Raw genomic sequence first — 26,955 nt, 5'->3', positions numbered from 1 at the left:
TGCTTCACGGTCGACGTTTGAAAGGTCACGTTATGGCATCGGTAGAAGAAGAGGAGCAGGCAGCCGTTAGGTGCCGCGGCGCTCACGGTCCAGATTGGCCAATAAAATTGGGAACGCCACGATCGGTCGTCGTCCCCCACCCCCGCAGCAACGTGGCACGGCCCTCCTGCACTAAGAGTCTGGGGCAGTGTTCTAAACTCATTTTCAGAGGGGTGGGGCACGGGGGGGGGGCACTTTCGCCGATAAGACTCCATCAGCGTGAGGGGCCGCCACACATTTGAAGCCATTGGGGTTTGACAGCACGGTGATGGGGGGAGGGGTCACATTTGCGTATTGTCAGTGATGGGGGGAGGGGGGGGGGTCGCACTAAAGGCCACTGGGGTCCACCAGGGGCCCCCCTTGCAATGAAGAACTCGTAACAACGCCGCACCGTACAGGGTGCGGGTTGGTGAAAGTGGGGGGGGGGGGGGTATAAGCCGTGGCAAGCGTTGAAAGTACAGACCCCCCCCCGCCGCCGCCGCCACGCGCGACCCGAAGGCGCAGCCCTGCAACTGCTCACCGGCGCCACTGCTGGTGGACGTGGGGGGAGGAGAGTTGAGAGGGCCCTCGAGTGCTGCTGTACATGAAAGAGTTGGGAGTTACCCACACTTTACCCCACCACAACACACGACATTCCGATCGAATCACGGTGGTTGTCGCCACCCAATTACATCGCTGTGCGGTGGCGGGGGAGAGATTCAAGAAAGCGGCATCGCTCTTTTCAGCCGCCGCTCCGGGAGATAGAATCGAACCGGCGACCTTCGAATTGCAAGTCCGGCGTCCTGCTGCTGCTGAACATCACAGCGTGACGGCCGGCTCCGGGAGCGTCCGTGTACTGCTCTTCTTTCGTACGGAATTTGGTGGGGGTTGGGGGGGAAGGATTGCAACAGACTACAAATTGATGTCGAGATTTGATTTCCGATTCGACTGCTTCGGGGCGGGGATGGGGTGGTCGGGGGTAGCCGCGTGGATTTGTTTCGGATCGCCGTTGATTGATCCGATTTGGGGGCAGTCGTTCGCGATAACGTCGAACACGCTCCTGAGACCTCCCGTGCAGGGCCGGGTTAAGGGGCGGGACTTAGGGGGCCGCAGCCCAGGGAACTCCGTCAGCTGGAGGGCCTCCAGAGATGAAGTGAAAAGTGTTTTCATTTGTGAATGCTGAATTTTATTTGTTTTTAGCCTTGTTAAAAAAATACATTTTATTTTGCTTTAACCCTGTAGCCCAGGGGGCCTACAAAATCTCAATCCGGCCCTACTCCCGTGTCCTCTGTTCGCAAGTGAGTGACCTCCAGCGCGCCAGAGAGCCACACAGAGTCTCCGATGGTGGAGGGGGTTCGTTGGTGGTGGGCTCTGTTGGGTCAACATCACTCGCCAAAGAAACCCTATGACGCCCTGCTGCAGTGACGGCGATGACAGCCGTCATCACGGCTTGCCTGGGCACGCGGTGGGTGTGGAGGGGGTTAGTGTGAGGGCTTGGCCGTAGCCTCGGTCGGCGTTTAGGAGATGTGTGCATTGTGGTGAGCACGTGTTTGAGTTAGGCAGACCCCTTTGTGTGTCGGCCCGAGTTCAGTGTTTGCAAAAGGGTGAGCGCCTCTCCGCGTCACCGACCGTCATCCTACAGTCGCTTAACGATGATCATGATGATGATACAATCTGGGCAGTTGTGTTTCTGAAGGACGCCGCGCTATGGAAAAATCGCGTTAGAATAGGCGATATATAATATAGGGGTAAAGCAAGAGTCGGCGATAACACGCGTACGCAGGCCGAACAAAGACCGGGCGCGCGTGGGTAGCGATCCAGACGCATCCAGCGATGACGCTCCGCCGAGGCAGCCGCACGGCTGCTTTGCTCCTTGTTCGCGCTACATCCCAATTCGTGTTACGCGAATTCCCGAATGCATTACATCCAATTCACGTTATGAAAATACGCAGCGTTCTAGAAGAACAGATTTTCACACATACCGGTCAACCCATTATCAGTGCCCCCTACCTGATTACAGACCAATTAAGACCTTATTGGTCACCCCGTGCCCTTATAGATCTCAAAGTTCCTCCTACAAAAACACATCACAAGGGAGAAACATATTCTTTGGGTATTTCGGTAAAGCCACGTAGATAGAAAAAATTATAAAAATATGATGTTTCGATCGCAACACAAGCAGTCGTCATCAAGTGATTGCTTGTGTTGCGATCGAAACGTCATGATATATTTTTTTTCTATCTACGTGGCTTTACCGAAAGACCCAATGAATATGAATTCCTGCAGTCACGAAAGCTTTAAGTCTAGATTTAAGGAAGAAACACGAACAAATACATAAAAACATTTTTTTTTCACCCATATTGAAACGGCTGTACGCCGTATGGACCGAAAAACTCAATTTCCCCTGTACAGGAATACGGGGGGAGTTAGACCGTGTGGGTTAACAGGTATGCTAACAGCGATTATTTTCCAAAGAGCCGTAACGTGGCAAGCCATTGCAAGGGAGCTGAGTGCTCACCTGAGTCTGCACCCTTAAGCGCACCGACGATCCACATCTCACAGAGAGATGTGATCCTTGCCTGTAAACAACAACAACAACAAAAAACGTCAGGCAACGTTACCAGCATTGCTGCCAAGCAAGCGCTCACTGTGCGAACGAGACGCTTGAAAATTGTCGAAACCGGTTCCAGTGGGCTTTGTTGTTGTTATTGTTGTTATTCGAACCAGCAGCGCCTGCTGGAAATTATTGACACTCTCAGCAGGGATTTGGTAACGAACAAAACAAGAAAATGTTTGTAAGAGTGGTTTTTTTGTCCCTACGCAAAGTCAAGTCGTCGTGGGAATGAGGCGTATCGTCTCCAATATTGATCTTGTTACTTAATGGTTGGAGGTCGTGGTAGGGGGGGGGGGTGACCAGTGACCCCCACCCCCCGTGACCCCCGTGACCTTGTTAAAAGCTCGTACGGAAAACTTCGTCACGGTCGATGCAATACCGAACGTTTGAAACCGAACGTCGACCCGCTGCACAGCGTGAGCGGCAGCACGCGGCCTTCCACGTGTCCATGACGCGTCCAGCCCCCTCCACCCACCCCGCGTGGACACCGAGGAATGGTGACGGCATGGGGGGGGGAGGCCTTCGTCCTAGCAGTGGATAGATCATGGCTGATTATGGATCACTGACGATGGTGAAACGCTGAACAGTGCGAGACTGTGAGTCCCTGTATTGAGGAGCGAGTGAAGGTTTACTGGAATATTAACCATGGAAGTAACGATAGAGGAGAGATAAGGAGGCGACTTACCACCGTTAAGTTCCATTGCCATCCACGGCTAACATCAGTGGCGCATGATGTCGGAAAAAAGTTTTTGGGCTCCCCCATTACACCAATGCGCATTGACCGGCGTGGTGAAGTATGGCCAAACAATTGCCATGACCGAGACGGCATGGGTAGGCCTTTATCCAGCAGTGGATTGACAAAGGGTCGAACATATATATTTTTGAATTAATTTCGAACATTATTTATGAAATACAGGCACCAAATGTTTACATTTATTGCAGCATATTCTCATATTTACAGTCAATGTACACATGAACAATTACTTGGCGACCAAATGATGACCATATCACCGCGAGCCGAGCACACGGAAGACTGGCGAAATCAGTAAACATCACAACCATCACAACCATCACAACAATCACAACAATCACATCCATCACAACAATCACAACCATCACATCCATCACATCCATCACAACCATCACATCCATCACAACAATCACATCCATCACATCCATCACAACCATCACATCCATCACATCCATCACAACCATCACATCCATCACAACCATCACATCCATCACAAACATCACAACCATCATAACCATCACAACCATCACATCCATCACATCCATCACAACCATCACAACCATCACATCCATCACAACCATCACATCCATCACGACCATCACATCCATCACATCCATCACAACCATCACATCCATCACAACCATCACATCCATCACAACAATCACAACCATCACATCCATCACAACCATCACATCCATCACAACCATCACAACCATCACAACTATCACATCCATCACAACCATCACATCCATCACAACCATCACAACAATCACATCCATCACAACCATCACATCCATCACAACAATCACATCCATCACAACCATCACATCCATCACATCCATCACATCCATCACAACAATCACAACCATCACAACCATCACATCCATCACAACCATCACATCCATCACAACCATCACAACCATCACATCCATCACAACCATCACAACCATCACATCCATCACAACCATCACAACCATCACATCCATCACAACCATCACAACCATCACAACAATCACAACAATCACATCCATTACAACCATCACAACCATCACATCCATCACAACCATCACAACCATCACATCCATCACAACCATCACATCCATCACAACCATCACATCCATCACATCCATCACATCCATCACAACCATCACAACCATCACATCCATCACAACCATCACAACCATCACAACCATCACATCCATCACAACCATCACAACCATCACAACAATCACAACAATCACATCCATTACAACCATCACAACCATCACATCCATCACAACCTTCACAACCATCACATCCATCACAACCATCACATCCATCACAACCATCACATCCATCACATCCATCACATCCATCACAACCATCACAACCATCACATCCATCACATCCATCACAACCATCACATCCATCACAACCATCACATCCATCACATCCATCACAACCATCACAACCATCACATCACCCTGGACGCTTGTTCCATTACTCGTGATGATGATGATGATGGCACAGAACCGTTGGTACAAAATATTTTTTTCGTGTCAATTTAACATTCGCACAAGAGTGACGTGTAAACTCAGGCCACTCCATGGGAGAGGTTCTCACGCCAATACGTTAAAAGGGGCGGGGTCAGTCTTCGTTATCTAAACTTGCGCAACCTCAAGTTTAAATGTATCGCACCAGCAGCTCGGTGCCTCTTCAGATGAACGTGGCCGATATAGACACACCCGCACGCGCGAGCGTAACACAAACAACAGACAAGGGGTAGGAGAGTCAGGTTGGTATGTACAGAAAATAAAACTACTCCCAGCTCTTGACTTTAAACATTGCAGAGCAACTTGGAGAGATGAGAAACTTCAAATCCAAGCAAAGGAGCGAGGACACTTCGTGAGACGACCCGCCCCCCCATCCCCCCTGCGCGTGCCGCGAATGACGGAGAGACGGAACTGGCTCACGAACAAGCCAAGCAAGTTTCTCTTCTCACGATGTCGCCGAGAGGTTGCCGGAGGTGGGACAACAACCCCCAGCGGCAGTCGCCGCGTTTTCCACAGGAACCGCGCTGTCGGCCTAGCGTGCGCTAGAGGTACGGGTTCCGCAGCAGGTGGCCAAACCTCTTGGGGTTCTCCAGCACGTACCACGGCGCGTACATCTTCTCCGCGGGGTTCGCGATCGGCAGCATCCCGGCCCCGGTTCCGTCGAACCAACCGCCCGTGCGGATCAGGTTCTTGATGAAGTCCAAGTCGAGCTTCTCCGGGTAGTCTCCCCAGCGCGGGAAGTCGCCGTTCTGCGCCGACACCAGCTTGGTCCGCACGCCCTCGGGCGGGAAGCACCACGAGCAGTGCCAGCCGGCGTGCCGCGACGCGGTGCCCACCGACCACTGCTCCATGCGCGTGCCGCTGCGGCGCTCGTAGTCGCGGAAGCGCGGCATGTCGTAGTAGTGGCGCCGCCGCAGCATGATCCCGTCGCCGCCGTACACCTCGCGGAGGGCGCCCACCGTGCTGCCCGCGAGCACGTCGAGCGAGCCGGGCTGCTTCCAGAAGAAGCCGTAGAGCGAGCGCCGCAGGTGCAGGGCGAAGGGCTCGGGCCAGCCGTCGTGGAGGCGCGCGAAGAGCAGCGCCTCGCGGGAGGGCAGCTCGTCGGCGTCGTTGATGACGAACACGTCGTCGTCGCGGAGGCCCGAGAGGCGCGCGAGGCCGTCGCGCGTCGCGAACGTGCGCAGGTACTCGTCGGCGATCCAGCCGTCGGCGCGCCCGCCGCTCGGGAAGTGGTCGAGGAAGACGTAGTGGATCTTGTGGCGGACGAAGTCGAAGGCGCCCGACAGGAGGGCGCTCAGGAAGTGGAGGCGGCGCACCTCGCCGAAGGCCGTGAAGTTGGACTCGCACACGAGGAAGACGTCCACGGTGTCGTTGAGCTCGTGCAGCCGCGCCTCCAGCAGCTCCATCTCGTGGTTCACGTTCACGGCGTTGACGACGCGGCGCGGCGCGGCGCGCGGGGCGAGCGCCGCGCGGTGCCGCGCGCCCAGGTTCGAGTAGTGGACCACGGAGGGCACCGAGCAGTGGCGGCCGTGCCAGCCCGCGCGGCACGCGCACCCCGCCGCGGGCGGCGCGCTCGGGCCGGAGCTCGCGTTCGGCTCGAGGCCGACGCCGCCGACGGCGCCGACGGGAGCCGGGAGGGAGGAGGGCGCCTCCGGGTGGAGGGAGCCCTCGCGGAAGCAGAGCGCTCCGGCGGGCGTCCTGACGAAGTATTCCTCGTGGTCGTCTCTCATCGTGAGCACACGCCCGCCGAGCTCCCTCGCCAGCTCTATCAGCGACGCGGGCGATGACGACGCTGACGACGAGTTGCCATTGGCCGCGTCGCTCTGCCGCAGGCCTTCGTCGTCGTGGCCCGACCAGAAGAGCCGCTCGAGATGTCCGCTCAGCGGCTTCAGGCCGAGCCGGGGAATCTCCACGGCGACGCGCGGCGCCAGCGCCTGCCACAGCTGCAGCGCCACGGCCAGGCTGAGGCCCAGGACGCACGCGGGCAGCAGCAGGCGACGGCGCAACGGGAGGGCCGAGCATCGGATGCGCGGGGCCATGGAGGACACCGCCTCGACCGCCGCCACCTCCTCCACCTCCTGTGCGAGTCGTGACGCTCTCCTCCTCCACGTCCGACGACGACGACGAGAAGATGCAACGACGGACGATTTCAGAGCGACCGCCGCAACTACCGCTGCCACCTGGTGATCACACCGCCATCGTCAATCACCGCCACCGTCAATCATCGTCGCCGACATTAGAACGATGGGCGCCAGCAGGTCCGACATGCCCTGCGTGTAGCCCACGTCCGGACGGTACACCGCGTAGTTCAGCAGGATCTGCCTGTGGCCACCAGCACAAAGACAAAGATCCCCCGTGTAGCCTTTAACAGACCATTGGGGCAAGTGCTGTGAGAGGGCACCAATGAAGGCCGGCACGGTACACGAGCACGGGTGGCAAGCACCACGCCCGACCACCTTTGCCTCCCCAGTGGCCAAATGTACACACATCGGCACTCACTTGAGGCTGAGTCGACCCAGGGTAGGCCCAGCACCGATTCAGATAATCGTCACTTATGTGCTGGCCGTGAGCGGGATTCGAATTCGGGTCGCCGGGTTCAAAGCACAGCATGATAGCCGCTGCACTACCGCTCCACACATCACCAACACGATCATCACCACCATCACAATACCACCACTTTACCTCCTCCAAGTGTTCATTACCACCACCACCTTGACAGCCCCTCGCCACCACTGTCCACAATCTCCTCCTACCACTACGATTACCACCACCTCCACCACTTTCGTCTCCTCCGACCACCTTTTCCACCCCACCACCGTGCATATCCCTCCATCACGTGAAAACCCACACCGAGATCCATAGACTCACACAGGAACCCACCGACTAACACCGAGATCAATAGACTCACAGAGGGACCCACAGACTCAAACTGAGATCCATAGACTAACACGGAGATCCACAGACTCACACTGAGATCATAGACTCACACTGAGACCCACAGACTCACACTGAGATCCATAGACTCACACAGGAACCCACCGACTAACACCGAGATCCATAGACTCACACTGAGATCCATAGACTCACACAGGGACCCACAGACTCACACTGAGATCCATAGACTCACACTGAGATCCATAGACTCACACAGGGACCCAAAGACTCACCGCGATCCATAGACTCACACAGGGACCCACAGACTCACACTGAGATCCATAGACTCACACGGGGACCCACAGACTCACACTGAGATCCATAGACTCACACGGGGACCCACAGACTCACACTGAGATCCATAGACTCACACTGAGACCCACAGACTCACACTGAGATCCATCGACTCACACAAGGAGCCACAGTCTCACACTGAGATCCATAGACTCACAAAGGGACCCACAGACTCACACTGAGATCCATCGACTCACACAGAGACCGACAGACTCACACTGAGATTCATCGACTCACACTGAGATCCATCGAATCACACAAGGAGCCACAGTCTCACACTGACATCCATCGACTCACAAAGGGACCCACAGACTCACACTGAGGTCCATCGACTCACACAGGGACCCACAGACTCACACTAAGATCCATAGACTCACACAGAGACCCACAGATTCACACTGAGATCCATCGACTCACAAAGGGACCCACAGGCTCACACTGACATCCATCGACTCACACTGAAACCCACAGACTCACACTGACATCCATAGACTCACACGGGGACCCACAGCCTCACACTTAGATCCATAGACTCACACTGAGATTCACAGACTCACACCGCGATCCATAGACTCACACAGGGACCTACAGACTCACACCGCGATCCATAGACTCACACAGGGACCCACAGACTCACACTGAGATCCACAGACTCACAGAGGGACCCACAGACTCACACCGCGATCCACAGACTCACACATAGACCCACAGACTCACACCGCGATCCATAGACTCACACAGAGACCCACAATCTCACACTGAGATCCACAGACTCACACAGAGACCCACAGACTCATATTGGGACCCACAGACTCACACCGCGATCCATAGACTCACACAGGGACCCACAGACTCACACTGAGATCCATCAACTCAGACAGGGACCCACAGACTCACACTGAGATCCATAGACTCACACAGGGACCCACAGACTCACACCGCGATCCATAGACTCACACAGAGACCCACAGACTCACACCGCGATCCATAGACTCACACAGAGACCCACAGACTCACACCGCAATCCATAGACTCACAAAGAGACACACAGTCTCACACTGAGATCCATAGACTCACACAGGAACCCACAGACTCACAGTGAGACCCAAAGACTCACACCCCGATCCATAGACTCACACAGAGACCCACAGCCTCACACTGAGATCCATCGACTCACACAGGGACCCAGTCTCACACCGAGATCCATAGACTCACACAGGGACCCACAGACTCACACCGCGATCCATAGACTCACACAGAGACCCACAGTCTCACACTGAGATCCATAGACTCACACAGGAACCCACAGACTCACAGTGAGACCCACAGACTCACACCCCGATCCATAGACTCACACAGAGACCCACAGTCTCACACTGAGATCCATCGACTCACACAGGGACCCACAGTCTCACACCGAGATCCATCGACTCACAAAGGGACCCACAGACTCACACTGAGATCCATCGACTCACACAAGGAGCCACAGTCTCACACTGAGATCAATAGACTCACACAGGGACCCACAGACTCACACCGCGATCCATAGACTCACACAAGGAACCATAGACTCACACTGAGATCCATAGACTCACACGGGGACCCACAGACTCACACCGCAATCTATAGACTCACAAAGAGACACACAGTCTCACACTGAGATCCATAGACTCACACATGAACCCACAGACTCACAGTGAGACCCACAGACTCACACCCCGATCCATAGACTCACACAGAGACCCACAGTCTCACACTGAGATCCATCGACTCACACAGGGACCCACAGGCTCACACCGAGATCCATCGACTCACAAAGGGACCCACAGACTCACACTGAGATCCATCGACTCACACAAGGAGCCACAGTCTCACACTGAGATCAATAGACTCACACAGGGACCCACAGACTCACACCGCGATCCATAGACTCACACAAGGAACCATAGACTCACACTGAGATCCATAGACTCACACGGGGACCCACAGACTCACACAAGGAGCCACAGTCTCACACTGAGATCCAAAGACTCACACAGGGACCCACAGACTCACACCGCGATCCATGGACTCACAGAGACCCACAGACTAACAGCGAGATCCATAGACTCACAGAGGGACCCACAGTCTCACACTGAGATCCATAGACTCACACAGGGACCCACAGTCTCACACTGAGATCCATAGACTCACACAGAGACCCACAGTCTCACACCGCGATCCACAGACTCACACAGAGACCCACAGACTAACAGCGAGATCCATAGACTCACAGAGGGACCCACAGGCTCACACTGAGATCCATAGACTCACACAGAGACCCACAGTCTCACATCGCGATCCATCGACTCACACAGCGACCCACAGACTCACACTGAGATCCATAGACTCACACAGGGACCTACAGACTCACACTGAGATCCATCGACTCACACAGAGACCCATAGACTCACAGAGACCCATAGACTCACAAAGGGACCCACAGTCTCACACTGAGACCCATAGACTCACAAAGGGACCCACAGTCTCACACTGAGATCCATAGACTCACACAGAGACCCACAGACTCACACCGCGATCCATAGACTCACAAAGGGACCCACAGACTCACACAGAGATCCATCGACTCACACAAGGAGCCACAGTCTCACACTGAGATCTATAGACTCACAAAGGGACCCACAGACTCACACTGAGATCAATCGACTCACACAGGGGCCCATAGACTCACACTGAGATCCATCGACTCACACAGGAGCCCATAGACTAGCACAGATACCTCGTAGACTCACTGAGGAAAGGAAGGAATTGGGAAAGGGGGGGAGGGGGACCTGGGCTCACCAGTGGGAAGGTAACGAGGATGACCCAAATAAACAAGTGGCTGTGGAGGAGGGGATCGAGCGTGGAGGGACGAGGAGGAAGGAGGCCGTTGTGCTCGGGGTGGCCAAGGAGGAAAAAGCGCCCACGTGGCGTAAAGCGTGGCCACAGCCACCCGCCCCCACTGTGGTCGTGTCCCCTCGCAAGTTTCCGTTTCACGCCAATGCCACACCACAGGACTCGTCACGAGGGCTGACCCGGTGGTGGCGCGCACGTTCGCCGCCGCTGCTTCTCGTCGTCGCCGTTGCTGCTGCTGCTGTTGTTGCAAGAAGATTCACGGTTCGGGTCTGGCGGGCGGTCGCCCCGGTCAATGCTGCGGGGTCTGCAGTAACGGCGCCGTCCGGCGTTTGCTGCCAGCTTCGCAAGGCCAAAATTTGACAAAATTCGAAAATGAGGCCGCAAATTCACCCAATTGGGGAATCAACACACCGACAGCAGCGGCACCAGCGTCAGTCGTCAAGACTACTCCTGGCAGACTCACGTGCCAGGCCACTGTCGCGAATGGGACTCATGCCGGTCTCTCAAGTGCTACCCTGGTTCGTGCACGGATCGTCTCAATCCATGTTCTTGCTCTTCTGGGCCATTTGGTTAAAATTCCACATGCTTGTGACGGTGGGAAGGGGGGGGGTGTCCATAGAACGACCACCGTTGGCTTCCCCCACACAAAGTGGTACTCGCTTTATCGACCCTGCAGGGCGGGATGCTGATGGGCTGAGTCAACTCCCAACCAGGATTTAAACTCGCTCGCGTTACCACTGAGTAGCCATCTGGCCGGTTCTTGTAAAAAAATGTATTCATATTTATCTTCCGACTACGATAGTGCTGATTGTTGCGGTCTGCTGGGCGCGTTGGGCCATTGGGCCTGTGTGTGCTCAGCTCTACCCTTGGTGAAAGATGAAGACCTCTCTCTCAACGCCGTGTCGGTCAGGAGTAGTGGGGGGGGGGAGTGTCGTTTCTGCCATACTTCACCACTCCTGACCATACGCCAGGTAAAATAATACACGCAGACTTATGCAATATTAAAGTCTTAAAAAGAATTACAGAAATTAAAATGAGCAACGATGTCTTGCGAAACGGACACGCATATCTAACGTATACACACAAGTATACAACGTATACACACACGTCCACACGTAAGATATCTCTAACGCATGCACGCACATTTTATCTTGCGATGCTGCTGCTAATGCCTTTAACAGTGGTGAACACGCGCACATAAAACAAATCAACACATTCGTCAATGTGTGCAGTCTTATAAGGAAGAATGATAGACGACGTTTCAGGCAATGGTCCTTCTTCGGGCAATGGGCACCTCTTCGTAGTATTTATGTGCTATGAAGTAGGTCCTTTACCAGAAACGTCGCCTATTATAATCTCGATTTCTTTGTAAGACCACACGCGCGCGCTGTTGTCTCTGTGGCTGTGTGTAATGATCTATGTGGCTGTGTGTGTGTGTAATGATCTATGTGGCTGTGTGTGTGTGTAATGATCTCTGTGGCTGTGTGTGTGTGTAATGATCTCTGTGCGTGCGCCTGTATGGACGCGTAACTCACCGCACGTACACGGCCTCCTGTCCCTGCCCCAGCAGCTGACAGCGCAGACTTTGGCTTACTAGGCGATGCGAGTTTGCTTTGTATCCCCGGGCAGATACAGGTAAATCTACAGGTAAGGGGGGGGGGGTGGGACAAGGGGAAGGGTGTGTTCAAATCACACCCCCTCCCAGCCCCTCCGCCTTCCACCTCCCTCAATTGCCGCAGCAACTGACGTTTCTCAATCTGTGGGTTGGCTGTCACCAAAGGAGACACTTGCGGCTGCCTTCAACTGGCTTTCTCCTTTCTGGTTACAACGTTGTTCTTGTCTTGTTTGTTCGTTTGTTTGAATGAGCCGTTTGTGTGCCGACCGCGTTGCGTTCTTCGGGCCTGTGCTCGAGCAGCGACGATGTCAACTCGAACAATTGTCGGATTTGGTATTGATGTCGAGATGAGCGGCTGGATTTTGACATCGAGGGTGGATGGTGAGCCAGGATGGCTGCGGAGTCAGGAGCAGCGGAGTGGGTGTTTTTAATATTTATTTTAAATTTACCAGGTCAGGCCCACTGAGCTCCGTCGGCTCTCTCTTTTTTTTTCCTTTCAAAAGCGACCTGGTCAAAAAAACGCTTGCCCAACGAGGAAAATTTAAGCAGCCCAATCATCAAATCGCATGTTGCTTATAAACGGGGAGGGAAAAAAACACCGCAGGAACCCAGAGAAAACCCATACGGCCACCACGGGGTGGTGGTGGTGGTGGGAAAGACACACACACGCAAACTCCAAATGTAGTTCAACATACATACTTCCAAACAAACATGCGTGCATGCCTCCTCTTTTGCACTTGTGAATCGGCCCTTCAGTCTAAGTGAATAAATCCCGTGGTTCTGTTCTGGGTGGTGACGACGGTCTGCCGTAGAGGTTGTAATTTATTGACTTACATAGGTTGTAATTTTACAAGCCTTCGCCTCTGCGGCTGTTGCTACTGCCGCAGCGGATGTGGTATAGGGGTTGTGGTCGATCGAAGCAAGAGACTTTTCAGGAGTTTAACTTACAGTTGTAAGTGAATATCTCTGTTACCCGTTCATTAAACTTGCTTGTGTTTTTTTTTTCAATTCTCGAGCACCGCAACGTAACGACGTCACAGTAGAGTCGAAGATAACTTTATTATGCAGCTTCTGTTGCTGCTTAGCGAGCTGCCAGCAGTCAGTCGCGTTGAAGTGCGGTGCAGGCTGTCAAGTTGGAGTTGTCACGAGACTCATGGCAGATTCATTATGGGTAAAACTGCAGTTCAAGAAGCTGCTCGGTCATCGATTTGTCCCCAGCAGTAAACATATACAATACTTGATTTGAAGATTTCGTGACTGCAGGAATCCATACTCTTTGGTTCTTTCGGTAAAGTCACGTAGGTGGAAAAATAAAATTGATCACATACCTACGTGACTTTACCGAAAAAACCGAAGAGTATACACAATACTCTATACAGAGAGGCACAAACACAAAAGACAAAGATCCCCCGTGTAGCCTTGTCAGACTGTCGGGGCAAGTGCTGTTGGCGAGCAGCACCTATGAACGCCGGCACGGCACACGAGGGGGTGGGTGGCCAGCACCACGCCCGGTCGCACCAGGTACTCATTTTGAGGCTGGACAGTCCGGGCCTGCCTCGGGCTGTCCTCGTCGCCTGCTCCGGCCTCTCCCGACGGCCCAGGGCCGGTCCTGAAACGTCTTTGTCGATGTTCGAGGTTTCGTCGCGCTTTTTGGAAAACTTTTCACTGAGCTTTTTGTTGTTGATTGCAGCGATACATAACCGTATTTTATTTGTTTGCCCCCGGATTTTTTTGGTTTTATATATATAAAACATATACTGTTATATATTAATATTATTAATATGGAATATATATAATTATCGTACTCAGATTGTAAATATTGTGGCTTGGCGCTCCAACACACCGGTGCGCTGTACTCGTAACGAATTGGCATTTTCTGATTACGTGACAAACCTTACTATCCGGCTTTGTCGGCTGGTGGTGGGTTTAACGATATATTTATATCCTTACGCGATCTAACCAAAAACACGTGTATTATGGATATTAATATTATATATTGTGTTTTTATATATTTATATATGCGTTAGTAACTTTTAATTTGTTATTATTTTCGAAAGTGCGCAAAGAAGCGTGGCAGGACTTGTGGAGGGTGCAATGCGTGAATTTGAATGACGCTGAGAGACCGAACGAGGGGCGCGTGGGTCAGAGGCACAATGTGTGACGCCAATCGATGAATGACGCTGAGAGACCGAACGAGCGGCGCGTGGGTTAGAGACACAATGTGTGACGCCAATCGATGAATGACGCTGAGAGACCGAACGAGCGGCGCGTGGGTCAGAGACACAATGTGTGACGCCAATCGATGAATGACGCTGAGAGACCGAACGAGGGGCGCGTGGGTCAGAGACACAATGTGTGACGCCAATCGATGTCCGGGCGACATCATTATTGGGGTGAAAAGTAAAAAAAAAGAAAGCATTGTCTTTTGGATAGATTTTTTTAAAATCGGTGTTTGTGTACGTTTTTGTTCGTTTAATCTTGAGCCCTTGCAGAACGTTACTAAAGAATTCACATCAGTCACTCCGAAAGCATCCTTTGTATAAGGAAGACAACGCGAACGTGCATCACGAGGTGTCGGCGATGCGTGTAAACCACGAATTTGTATAAAACCCGTCGGGCTTGTCGCACGACAAACTCTCTTATTTAAAAAAAAACTTATTTTCGTTTACGTATTTCCCTTAGGCCACAGTGACATCTCAATGTACATTTTGCATTTCATTGTACACTGGCACCAGAGCTTAATTTTTAGCCGGGACTGAGCTCCGGAAAGTATGTTTTCTGAACTTGGAGAGCGTGCCACTAAGACATCTTACCACAAGCCGGACCAAAACCTGAACTTGGAGAGCGTGCTACTAAGACATCTTGCCACAAGCCGGACCAAAACCTGCCTGGGTAGTTTATGGTATAAAACACCCGCCCTCCCTCCATTCAACTCTCTCTGAGCAATGCGGGTGGTTGTCGAGAGGGCGGTTGACTTTCTATACCTGGTCAGTGTGCCCATGGCCAGCTCCGGTCTGGTAGTGGAGGTCTCGTTCCGAGTCGGTCGAGCGGCATTAACTATTCGTCGGTTGCGAAACACTGCCTGGCACTGTCGTTCCACATGGAGCTCCCCGGCTCTTCTCCGCCACAGTTATGCCCCCTCCTCCTCCCTATGCCGGGCGACACGTGGAAGCACATCATAAGAACACCTACGCCGGCCGTGAAACATTCGGCCCACGATACGTCCTGGATTCAACCGAATTCCGCTTGGCGCAACAAGCACACTTGCACGTGCCGTGGCTTTCTGTGCCTCGTGAACTCCGCGCGATTGCTGCTGCTGCTACAGCTGCTACAGCTGCTGCTGCTGCTACAGCTGCTGCTGCTGCTACAGCTGCTGCTACAGCTGCTGCTGCTACAGCTGCTGCTGCTACAGCTGCTGCTGCTACAGCTGCTGCTGCTGCTACAGCTCCTGCTACAGCTGCTGCTGCAGCTGCTGCAGCAGCTGCTGCTGCTGCTGCAGCTGCTGCTGTTGCTGCTGCTGCTACAGCTGCGCGGTTCCGTTGTCCTTCCCCCGCAACTCCAACTAGCACGATTGGCTACGTACGGCGCGAAATAAGTTCAACATACGTCGACGCAGAGCACGAACTCTGCCCACGCTCGAATCCTGCTGCTCGTCATATATTGGGCGGAGCACCCAGTGCCACCCTCACTGCTGGACCGCATAGAGTGAACTCAGCGATTCACTCGCTGACCGCTGGTCAGTCACCTCCTTATCACTCGTCTATCGCTACTACTACTAATACCATGGCTACTGTTCCTGGGAACTTCACTCGTTGATTCCTCCTCCACCCATGTTGAGGACTCTGCCTAACCCAGACACTGACTGTTTCGTCTCGTCATCCACCATTCTGTGTTCAACCACCCCGCTGAAAGTCGCAACAGGACACTCAGTCACTCACACACCGACTCATCCATCACTCTGGGTTCAACCACCCCGCTGCAAGTGACAACAGGACACTTAATCGCTCACACACCGACTCATCCACCAGTCTGGGTACAACAACCGCGCTACAAGTCACAGAAACGCCCACCTGCTCGCCGCACTGCAGCTCACACAACGCTTCTCTTTCTGAATCTTCCCTCACAACACCTCCATTCTGGGATTCCCTCCCATCGTCTCTTTTCCTAAGTTCCTAGAGCATCGCTCAATTCAAGAAACGCGTGACCTGTTACAGCGATTGAAGTGCTGTTTGTTGCTGGATGCTTGGCGTTTTGGACCTGTGGGCTTGTGCTCAGTGACAGTGACATATTTATATGTATATCAGAATCAGAATGTTTATTTATACTGGAGGAATCCGATGAGCTATATAGCTCTTTTTCAGAGATGTTCAGCAGGAGATCTGGACACAGTCCCCATCATCAGTGAGTTCGTTTAACACGTAGGCTTTCGCGACCAATATTATTCATAATAAACGTTTTTGGGTTTGATCGCGTCATTTATAAATGTGTCGTAACCCTCCACCACCCGACACAGCCAATTAGTAAGGGATTTGTCACGTAGACAAAACGCCAATTAGTTTACTAGTTCAGCCCGCCGGTGTGTTGGAGAGCAATTACACAACGTTTACAATTTGAGTAGTACGACTTTTCGCCGGTAATTACATCCAGCATCATCGGGCAATTCACCATTCTGGTGAATTCACCATTCTGGCGAATTGCCGGATGATGCTGGATGTAATTACCAGCGAAACGTCGTACTCAAAAATTGTAAATGTTGTGGATTCACTCTTCACCACACCGGTGGGCTAAAGTAGTGAACTATTTGTCTTTTGTCAACGTGACACTTTTTTGCTGATTGGCCGTGTCGGGTGGTGGAGGGTTACGGCACATTTATAAATAACGCGATCGAACCCAAAAGCGTTTATTATGAATCAGTGAGTTCCTCTGGCGGGCAAGGCTGCGTTGGCTGAGGCATGTTGCCCGCACGCCCAGCCACTGCATGCCCAGCTACTGCATGTCCAAGCAGCTTCTGTTTGGGCGGATCGAGGGGGGCTAAACGGGCGCGGCGCGTGCTGGAGAGGAGATGGAATTACGTGGTGACAAAAGGACGTGGAAATCAGTGGACTTAGCATCCTGTGATTTAGCAAACCCACACTATGGACTGTACTGTATATTTATTAACCCAAACAGACCAATAGAGATACATAGACACATCGAGACTGATATAGACACTGCACATAGACTCCAAGAGTTACATTAAAGACCAGCCACAGGAGTGCGATTGTGGCCATGGAACCCAAACTATCGACCTGCGGTCTGCGTTCCTTCAACGGAGGAGAAACAGCAACGCGGCACGAACTCTCTATCTCGAAGCCATATCGTCGTGGCCAGCAAATCTCGATACTGGCATTAAAACCCTCAACATTATTGCTGCCATACGCAATTTAGTGCGGCGCCACGGTGGCTAGAGTTATACTTCGAATTTTTATCTAAATTGTATTGTGATTGTTATTGAGATCGAACATCAAACTGGGATTTTTGTACATTTTTTGTACGCAGGAAGATGTAATTGTCTTTGTAGGGGATGTTTCAATTTGCGTGCAGTAAATTTTAAATGTATCTTGTAATTTTATTGTTTGTTGCGGTTGCACCCGAATCAAGAGCCGAATGGCTCACAGGGTACAACCAAATAAATGAAACTGAAAACTAGGAGATGTTAACTACCTTGCCTGGTGTGCAGGAGGTCGTGGGTTCGATCCCGACCCTGAAGCCTGATGTATATTTGGAGTTTGCGTGTCTGTCTCCCCGTAGTCGCGTGGATTTTTCTCCGGGTCCTCCGGTTTTCCCTCCACATTTAGAATCAACGTCACGCGTTGTAGAGTATTTGGGCTGCTATAAATGTCCACGTGATGATAGGCCACTTCGTTGAGCTATCATTTGCGATAGCCAGGTCGCTTCTGAAAAAGAGCTACATAGCTCGGTGGGCCTTACCTAGTGAAATAAATGATAATGTTTAGTGTAATAACGTAATTATTCGTTTCATATATATTTCACTTAGATTTCGTTTCTTCAGTTGCATTCGTGAAGGGTGTTGCTTAGGGTTGGGTTACATTGCGCAAAAGAGCTTTTGTGAGGCCTCGCGCGCGCGGATAGCGCCGTGTGGCTTGTGTGCATTCAGCACTGGCGAGACAAAGCTGGTCGAGCGTCCTGCTTTGTACCCCGTGAAGACCTACGGAGGTGCGCGCGAACAGCACTCGCCCCAGCAAGCCCATTGGGCAATCCTCGGTGTTTGTGCGTGTGTCCTTGTAAAGGGCGTGCGTGCGTGTGCGCGCTTGTGCGCGGGGCGTGTGTGCATTCCAGTCATGTAGCACACGGCAACGTGGGTAGTATGTCCCGTAAATCACATTGTTGAAGTCTTTATAACTTCACACGCCCTCAAGCGCATTTACAGCCGGAACGCCACCACCAACGCGGCGCTCTTTAGAATCGCATCCGCTTCGGCGTTAAGCGAGGACTCGCTGTGCATGGGAGCATACAGGGCGCTTCAAAAATATGTTAACACTTCGGAAAAATGTAAACCAATACCACGAGAAACGTGCTGCCTCCGGGCTCTGGAGACTACCTGGTGAAGATTCCAGGCAACGTGTTGACAATGATGACGAACAAGTGCAGACTCTTTGACTTTTTGAAGCTAATAACATTACATTTGTTGGCACGTTGCAGTGTAGTAGTATCCGTTCTTTTTCCATTAAAAACTATAGTCCCATGTAAGTGTTAAAAAAAATGTTTGAAGCACCCTGTATATGAGGAGGCGAATGATCTGTTTTGTTTGGCATGCAGCACGCTCACCTGTCACAGGTAGGGCCGACATAGATACACATGGCAACTATACCCCGCATGCCGCGTCTCTGGTAACTTACCACCCAGGGGACTGTGGCCCATTTGGTTAACTTTGGGCAGGTCAAAACACATCTGTGTTCTGGTGGACACACCTCTATGTGAGCGCATCTGAGAAACAATGTAATAAATACGGAGCAACAATCCGCCGCCTTCCCATATCTGTCCGTCCGCGTAAAAATAGACGTTTATTTTTATATTTATTTTACACATTCCATCAGCCACACGGCCTTCTAGGAAGAGCAAACATGTCAGCAGGGAGCAAAACTCTGGACGGGTATCCACATTCCGTGTCTCAGGAGCACGAGTCAAGCTTGCGTGAACACATGTACAAAGACAAAGATCCCCCGTGTAGCCTTAACAGACTGTTGGGGCAAGTGCTGTTAACGAGGACCTATGAAGGCCGGAACGGTACACGAAGGTGTGGGTGGCCAGCACCACGCCCGACCGCCTCTGTCACCCTAGTAGCGATGTTTACACACCACGCCAGGTACTCATTTGAAGTTGAGTTGACCTAGGAGAGGCCCAGGTCAGGTTCAAATAATCGTCACTGGTGTTGGCCGTGAGCGGGAATCAAACTCGGGTCGCCGAAACGGCGACCACGGGCACTCGGCAGAAAAACGTATCTCGACTCTAGGACTGTAACGGGACATTGGCACGCATGCGAGCGGTGTTAAAATTACGTCTCAAACAGTGAGAGAGAAAAAAAAGTATTTGATCCCCTCTCAATCAGAAAGATTTCTGGCTCCCAGGTGTTTTTTATACAGGTAACGAGCTGAGATTAGGAGCACACTCTTAAAGGGAGTGCTCCTAATCTCAGCTTGTTGCCTGTATAAAAGATACCTGTCCACAGAAGCAATCAATCAATCAGATTCCAAACTTTCCACCATGGCCAAGACCAAAGAGCTCTCCAAGGATGTCAGGGACAAGATTGTAGACCTACACAAGGCTGGAATGGGCTACAAAGACCATTGCCAAGCAGCTTGGTGAGAAGGTGAGAAGGTGACAACAGTTGGTGCGATTATTCGCAAATGGAAGAAACACAAAAGAACTGTCAATCTCCCTCGGCCTGGGGCTCCATGCAAGATCTTACCTCGTGGAGTTGCAATGATCATGAGAACGGTGAGGAATCAGCCCAGAACTACACGGGAGGATCTTGTCAATGATCTCAAGACAGCTGGGACCATAGTCACCAAGAAAACAATTGGTAACACACTACACCGTGAAGGACTGAAATCCTGCAGCACCCGCAAGGTCCCCCTGCTCAAGAAAGCACATATACATGCCCGTCTGAAGTTTGCCAATGAACATCTGAATGATTCAGAGGACAACTGGGTGAAAGTGTTGTGGTCAGATGAGACCAAAATGGAGCTCTTTGGCATCAACTCAACTCGCCGTGTTTGGAGGAGGAATGCTGCCTATGACCCCAAGAACACCATCCCCACCGTCAAACATGGAGGTGGAAACATTATGCTTTGGGGGTGTTTTTCTGCTAAGGGGACAGGACAACTTCACCGCATCAAAGGGACGATGGACGGGGCCATGTACCGTCAAATCTTGGATGAGAACCTCCTTCCCTCAGCCAGGGCATTGAAAATGGGTCGTGGATGGGTATTCCAGCATGAAAATGACCCAAAACACACGGCCAAGGCAACAAAGGAGTGGCTCAAGAAGAAGCACATTAAGGTCCTGGAGTGGCCTAGCCAGTCTCCAGACCTTAATCCCATAGAAAATCTGTGGAGAGAGCTGAAGGTTCGAGTTGCCAAACGTCAGCCTCGAAACCTTAATGACTTGGAGAAGATCTACAAAGAGGAGTGGGACAAAATCCCTCCTGAGATGTGTGCAAACCTGGTGGCCAACTACAAGAAACGTCTGACCTCTGTGATTGCCAACAAGGGTTTTGCCACCAAGTACTAAGTCATGTTTTGCAGAGGGGTCAAACACTTATTTCCCTCATTAAAATGCAAATCAATTTATAACATTTTTGACATGTGTTTTTCTGGATTTTCTTGTTATTCTGTCTCTCACTGTTCAAATAAACCTACCATTAAAATTATAGACTGATCATTTCTTCGTCAGTGGACAAACGTACAAAATCAGCAGGGGATCAAATATTTTTTTCCCTCACTGTATTCCCGATGTTATTTATTCATGTGCTCTAAACATCGCCGTTCCGGTGGCTTTGTCTCGCCTTGTGTTTGTCACGCGGTTGCTGTGTACACACCGGTAGTTTTTTTTCACGATCACGTGTTTTTTGTTGTTATTGTTGTTTCCCTATAGCGACGTCAAGCACGCAAAGTGCATATGAAAATACCGCGACGCTGTGCCCCACCTCCACAGTCCATTTTTTCCCCCACGCATGAGAAGGGCGGAAACCACAGACTATGGGCGAGAGGCCAAGTCACCTGCGCTACCAACAATCGTCCAGGCTCCTGTGAGCCTACATTGCGATGTATGGTGCAATTCCCCGAGTATGGAGTTTTTTTCAGTTTTTTTCCATGGTAATGATAAGGGAGCAATGGACGTAGTCCAAAAATGGGAAGGGAATGATGGGGAGGAAAGGGTAAGCAGGGAGGGAAAAAATAGCTGAATCGGTTGCCGGAGACTAAGGGAGGTTAAGTAGTTGTGGAGGTATCACGTTTGCCTTGGGTTCTGGCCCAGAACGTGGCTGTCCAACTCACCAAACCAAGGGGACAGGCAAGGAGAGGAAGCACAGAAGAGGGAAGCGCCTGGGAAGAGCGAAGCGCAACATCGGAGGAAGACGAAAGGAGAGGGGGAGTTTTTTTGTTTTAAATACACGTGGGGAGGAAACACGACGGGGTATGGGGAGCACTCATTCCACGGAGAGATGGAAATCAGCCCGCTTCATACCCTGGCATGTCTTGATACACTCCCATCGTACACCCTGGCAAGTGTGGATGGAAATGGCGACCTCGACGCCCTGTATGTACAGCATGCTGAACTTCTTTCGCACCGTACGTAGCCAACCGTGCTAATCGGAGGTGCAGGGGAAGGACAGAAGGGCTGAGTGGGAGTAAAAAAAAGGGGGACCTGGGTTTTTGTTGTCGTCGCGAATGAGTAAGGGGGCTCCAATGTGCATTTTGTCCCGGGCCTTCAGGAATCCAGCAACTTATGGGGGGGGGCCCTGCTGACTAACCACGGGAAATAGCACGCATACGTTACTGGAGCTGGGCCATATCTCACTGTGTGTCAGATACAGTGCAAGGAATCATCAGAGTCAGTCTCTACAATCTAGATGGAAATACCAGCCTGGGGTTATCATGCTGCTTCAGTGATTGTCTGTTTTGTCCGGGAGAGCCGTGGCGCAGTGGTGAGCACACCGCGCTAAGAACCCTACCGCATTATTTGAGTTTGATACCCAGCCACGGCTAACGTCAGGCGGCGAATAAGCTGACCCGGTCCAGGGCCTCCCCTAGGTCGACTCAGCCTTAAAACGAGCACCTAGTTCGCTGTGCAAACATCACCATTGGGGGAGGCATCGTCGACTGGGCGTGGTGCTGCTATCCACGCCATGCGCTCCGTTACCGTGCCGGTCTGCAATTGGTGCTCGCCAACACAACTTGCCCGAAGTCAGTTAAAGGCGATAACGAAGAGGGGGGTCTTTTGTCTTCGTATGATCTCAACTCGACTTCTCGGGCAATGGAGACCTGGGCTTACAATTGACCTCGCAGAGCCACATAAGCACAAGATGGTGTCTGCACTCTAAGATATGTACAGTGTTATGTCTTTTATATTTTGAGTGGGTATATATTTAACTGCAATAGCCCGAGGTCGGACATCTATCATTGCTTTAGAGATGTTGAGAAATGCTTGTGTGTGTGTGTTTGTCCGTGTGTGTCTAGGTACTCTTGGACAGCGGTGGTATAGTGGTTAGCGCGCACTGCGGCTACAAACCGGGCGAGCCGAATTCTATTTTCGCCCAATGCTAACATCGGTGACGAACATCTGAACCGGTCCTGGGCCTCCCTCCACAAGCCCCAGCTCCACCCCCCCCCCAACTCCCTTAGGTCAACTCAGCCTTTTAGTACCCGGTAAATATCAGCTTTGAAGCGACACGCACGGAGCGTGGTGCTAGCCATCCACACACCACGCCGTGCACTTTCCTCCTCAATAGCCCTTGTAGATTACACGAGGCGTGAGAGAAGTCTTTATTATCTACTAGCCTCTTGCCCGTCCAAGGACGGGTGTATTGCAGTAAATCTGAAACTTGCAAGCGAAAAGCAGACCGCGACGTGTGCAATTTGTAAGGGCGCGGTGACACAGACTTATTTCATTTTAAGGTTGAAATCCCCTGTTCATCATGACGTCCTTTTTACTTCGATGTCTCAACAGCGTTACGGAGATCGCGTGACGTGTGGGTTCTGCCATTGTAGTGAGGGTTGTGAGTTGACGCCGAAGAAGGGGGGAGGGGAGGCGCCTCGGCCCCCCATGTGGAGTGACGTCAGCCACTAATTATTATGAATGGAGAGGGGGTCACTTTGGAGGACGTCACTTTATAATGATTATTAATGAGGGGGGCTGTTCGATGTGGAGTGACGTCACGAGCGTTAAGGACATTCCTGGGTGATTATTATTTTCAACACATTGCTACGGAGGGGGCTGGTAGGAAATTTTGAAGTAATTATGTACGGATATTTAAGCCAAACTTGTTAGGGTCGTGCGCAGAAGAAAGCAAAATGAAAAGTGAGCAGAATTATAAAACGACGCCAGAAAGTGCAGTGTAAAAGAGGTCGCACCAGAAAGTGCAGTGTATAATCCCCTGCCTCCTGTGAATTAATCCCGGTTGGGCTTCCAGTCCATATAAGGGCACCACGGGGTGACCAGCCCCTCCCCACCCAGCCCCACCCCTCCCACCCCCCACCCAGCCCCACCCAGCCCCTCCCCATCCTCCCCTCCCCACCCAGCCCCTCCCTACCCTCCCCTCTCCACCCAGCCCCACCCCTCCGACGTGGACAGACATCCACAGACATACACAATGAATCCCCTGCCTCCTGTGAATTAATCCCGGTTGGGCTTCCAGTCCACTACGTTTCCTACCAGTACAACATAGTATTTGGCTGCACAGCCTGCGGCGGCCCCCAACAGACCGGTCAAGTCAATCCTTACGATCCACTCGCACAGCGTGCGGTGGGCCTTCATCCAGCAGTGGATTTAAGCACACAAAAAACTACAGTACTAATGCAATTAGAACCGTGTGTTTATGTCCGCACGTAATAGATGTGTGTGTAGTGTACGTGTGTTTTACCGTCAAAAGTATTATTGAAAAGTATTATTGTAGAGTACTGTAAAAAAATACGCGAACGGCTTTGCTGTACTTGAGGACTTTCAATAATATTCTTAGCTTTTTCGGTAAAGTCACGAAAGCTTTAAATCAAGACTTTCAATAAGTCGAATAAGAGCGGCTTTACGCGGCTTTCACTTAAAACTTTCACTCTACATAACCTTTTTTGACGATCCCGCGATGTAACTTTTAATGTGAAAGAATGAAAATGTATTTAAACTTTAGTTGTGATATTTACATTTACTTCTAAGAGCTATGACGTATTAATCACTGAAAGAACTGTTAGGATTATTTGGAAGGTCTTATCTTAAGGGGTCTTAGGAAGTGGTGGGGGGGGGGGGGTCCTCAGCCCCCACCCCTGGGGGCTCTGGGGTGTCAACCTCTGGTCACGGGGGGGTGGGGGGGTGGAAGGCTCTTACCTCAAGGGGTCTTATGGAGGGGGGGGGGGTCCCCCTCAGCCCCCACCCCTGTGAGCGTGGTGGCAGATCAGCTGCCCACAGCGCCTTATTGCGGCGCAACATCACCTGGGGGGCGTACATGTTTGTGAGGGGCGCACCTCTGGTTGGCTGCTTGCTCGCAGTCACGTGACGCACTTCAACCAATCCGTGCCGCGTTAATCACACAATGACAGTCACAGAATGACAGACCTGGGTGTTTATATATATTTATCTAATATGTTCGCGCCTCTACGTGTTACAGCTTTAACATTGAGTCCACTTTGGACTCGCGTGTTCACTTCGCTTATTGGACTCTTTACGATCTGAACATCACGTGGTTGTGTTCTCGTGTTTGCTCGAGTTGCCGCGATAAACCTGTAGTTTTTTTTTTATTTACGATTCTTTAAAATAATAATTAGAGGGTTTTTTAGTTTTTAATAGACGGACCGTACGTGATGATCTCAACAAGTTTGAAAGGGCACCCCCCAGTGGCAGCTGTCCCTGTGCTGCAACATCAGCTCGGCAACTGGCCTGCAAGGGCGGGCATTGATTGACCAGTAGGTCGTGATGTTTGCTGTTGCTGCTGCGTAACAATTGAATACATATTCTTGGTTCTTTCGGTAAAGTCACGTTGAAGAGAAACAATAAAATAATTTATTGTTTTATATATATATTTTATTGTTTCCCTTCAACGTGACTTTACCGAAAGAACCAATAATATCAATCACTGCAGTCACGAAAGCTTTAAATCAAAATATTTAATACATTGCGGGGCAGTTTTCGAATTTGGCAAATTTGGACCGTGACGCGGGCGACACGAAATGCCCCATCTCCACTCTTGCGCTTGACGCATAAGAGTGATTGTCATGGTCACTCTTATAATGCGGACACTCAACTGATCGCCACTTACACGCGTGGCCTAAATTTGTCTAAATTATATTTTCGGCGGCCTACGGAATTGTAGCTCCTGCAGAGGGCTTTTCGGCGCCTCGCCCGTCGCCCCCACTGATGTCCTCCTCCCCCCCCCCAATGTGTGCAGATACTACCGACTCTATTGTACATAGGGTGTGCAGGTATATAGGCTTACAAGATAAATACAAACATTTAGGGGGGTTCATTTTTTGGGGGGGAGTCGACAATTTTTGGAAACCTGTTGAATCAATGTTTTACCCCCACAACTGGGGTGGGGGGTGGGTCCACTTTCTATACATTTTTGTTCAGGCCTTCTGAAAGGCTCTCATCATTTGCTTTTGAGTCGGCATTCACACTCGCATTGATTATTTTCTTCTACTTGGCCTTGCCTTATCACCTTCGCCCACAAGGCAAAGGTAAATAATTTACTTTTATTGCCAGCTGCAAACACTCGCCTACCCCTCCCCCTCCTATACTAATCTACTGCTGTTCGGAGGCCCTTCCATATCTTTGATGGGGAGGGGGGGTGTGACCATATTTCACCACGCTGGGCAATGCCGGTTGGCGTGTCGGTGGTGATTCGTATAAACACTCGCCACTGATGTTAGCCATGGCCCAGAATCTAACTCAGCTTGTTGGTGGTGGTGTTTACAGCGAACAGCAAATAAAATAAAATGAAGAGATGCAGCTTCTGATGAAACTCCTTCCCACTCGAGACCCCGTCTTGAGGAAGGTACTTTTGTGCTTTCTCTTCCACAATTTCCAGATGTCTTGG

At 51.3% G+C, this 26,955-nt stretch overlaps 1 protein-coding gene across 1 annotated transcript; it reads right to left on the bottom strand.

Annotated features, from left to right (window-relative positions):
- Positions 1–3,543: 3,543 nt before the first annotated feature.
- On the bottom strand, positions 3,544–12,674 carry MGAT3 (beta-1,4-mannosyl-glycoprotein 4-beta-N-acetylglucosaminyltransferase). Its single transcript, XM_032966944.2, has 2 exons — positions 12,574–12,674; positions 3,544–7,095 (listed from the first exon to the last, which is right to left on the bottom strand). The coding sequence occupies exon 2, from the start codon at positions 6,952–6,954 to the stop codon at positions 5,458–5,460; it is 1,497 nt and encodes a 498-aa protein (XP_032822835.2). The 5' UTR covers positions 6,955–7,095; positions 12,574–12,674; the 3' UTR covers positions 3,544–5,457.
- Positions 12,675–26,955: the final 14,281 nt, after the last annotated feature.

Source organism: Petromyzon marinus, chromosome 37, assembly GCF_048934315.1.
Source record: "Petromyzon marinus isolate PM22_M1 ecotype Great Lakes invasive population chromosome 37, UKy_Petmar_22M1.pri1.0, whole genome shotgun sequence".
In the NCBI taxonomy this organism is placed as follows: domain Eukaryota; kingdom Metazoa; phylum Chordata; class Hyperoartia; order Petromyzontiformes; family Petromyzontidae; genus Petromyzon; species Petromyzon marinus.
This window is presented reverse-complemented; position numbering and strand designations above follow the sequence as displayed.

Coding starts and splice junctions, on each gene's coding strand:
- MGAT3 (XM_032966944.2), bottom strand. CDS start 6,954: ATGGCCCCGCGCATCCGATGCTCGGCCCTCCCGTTGCGCCGTCGCCTG.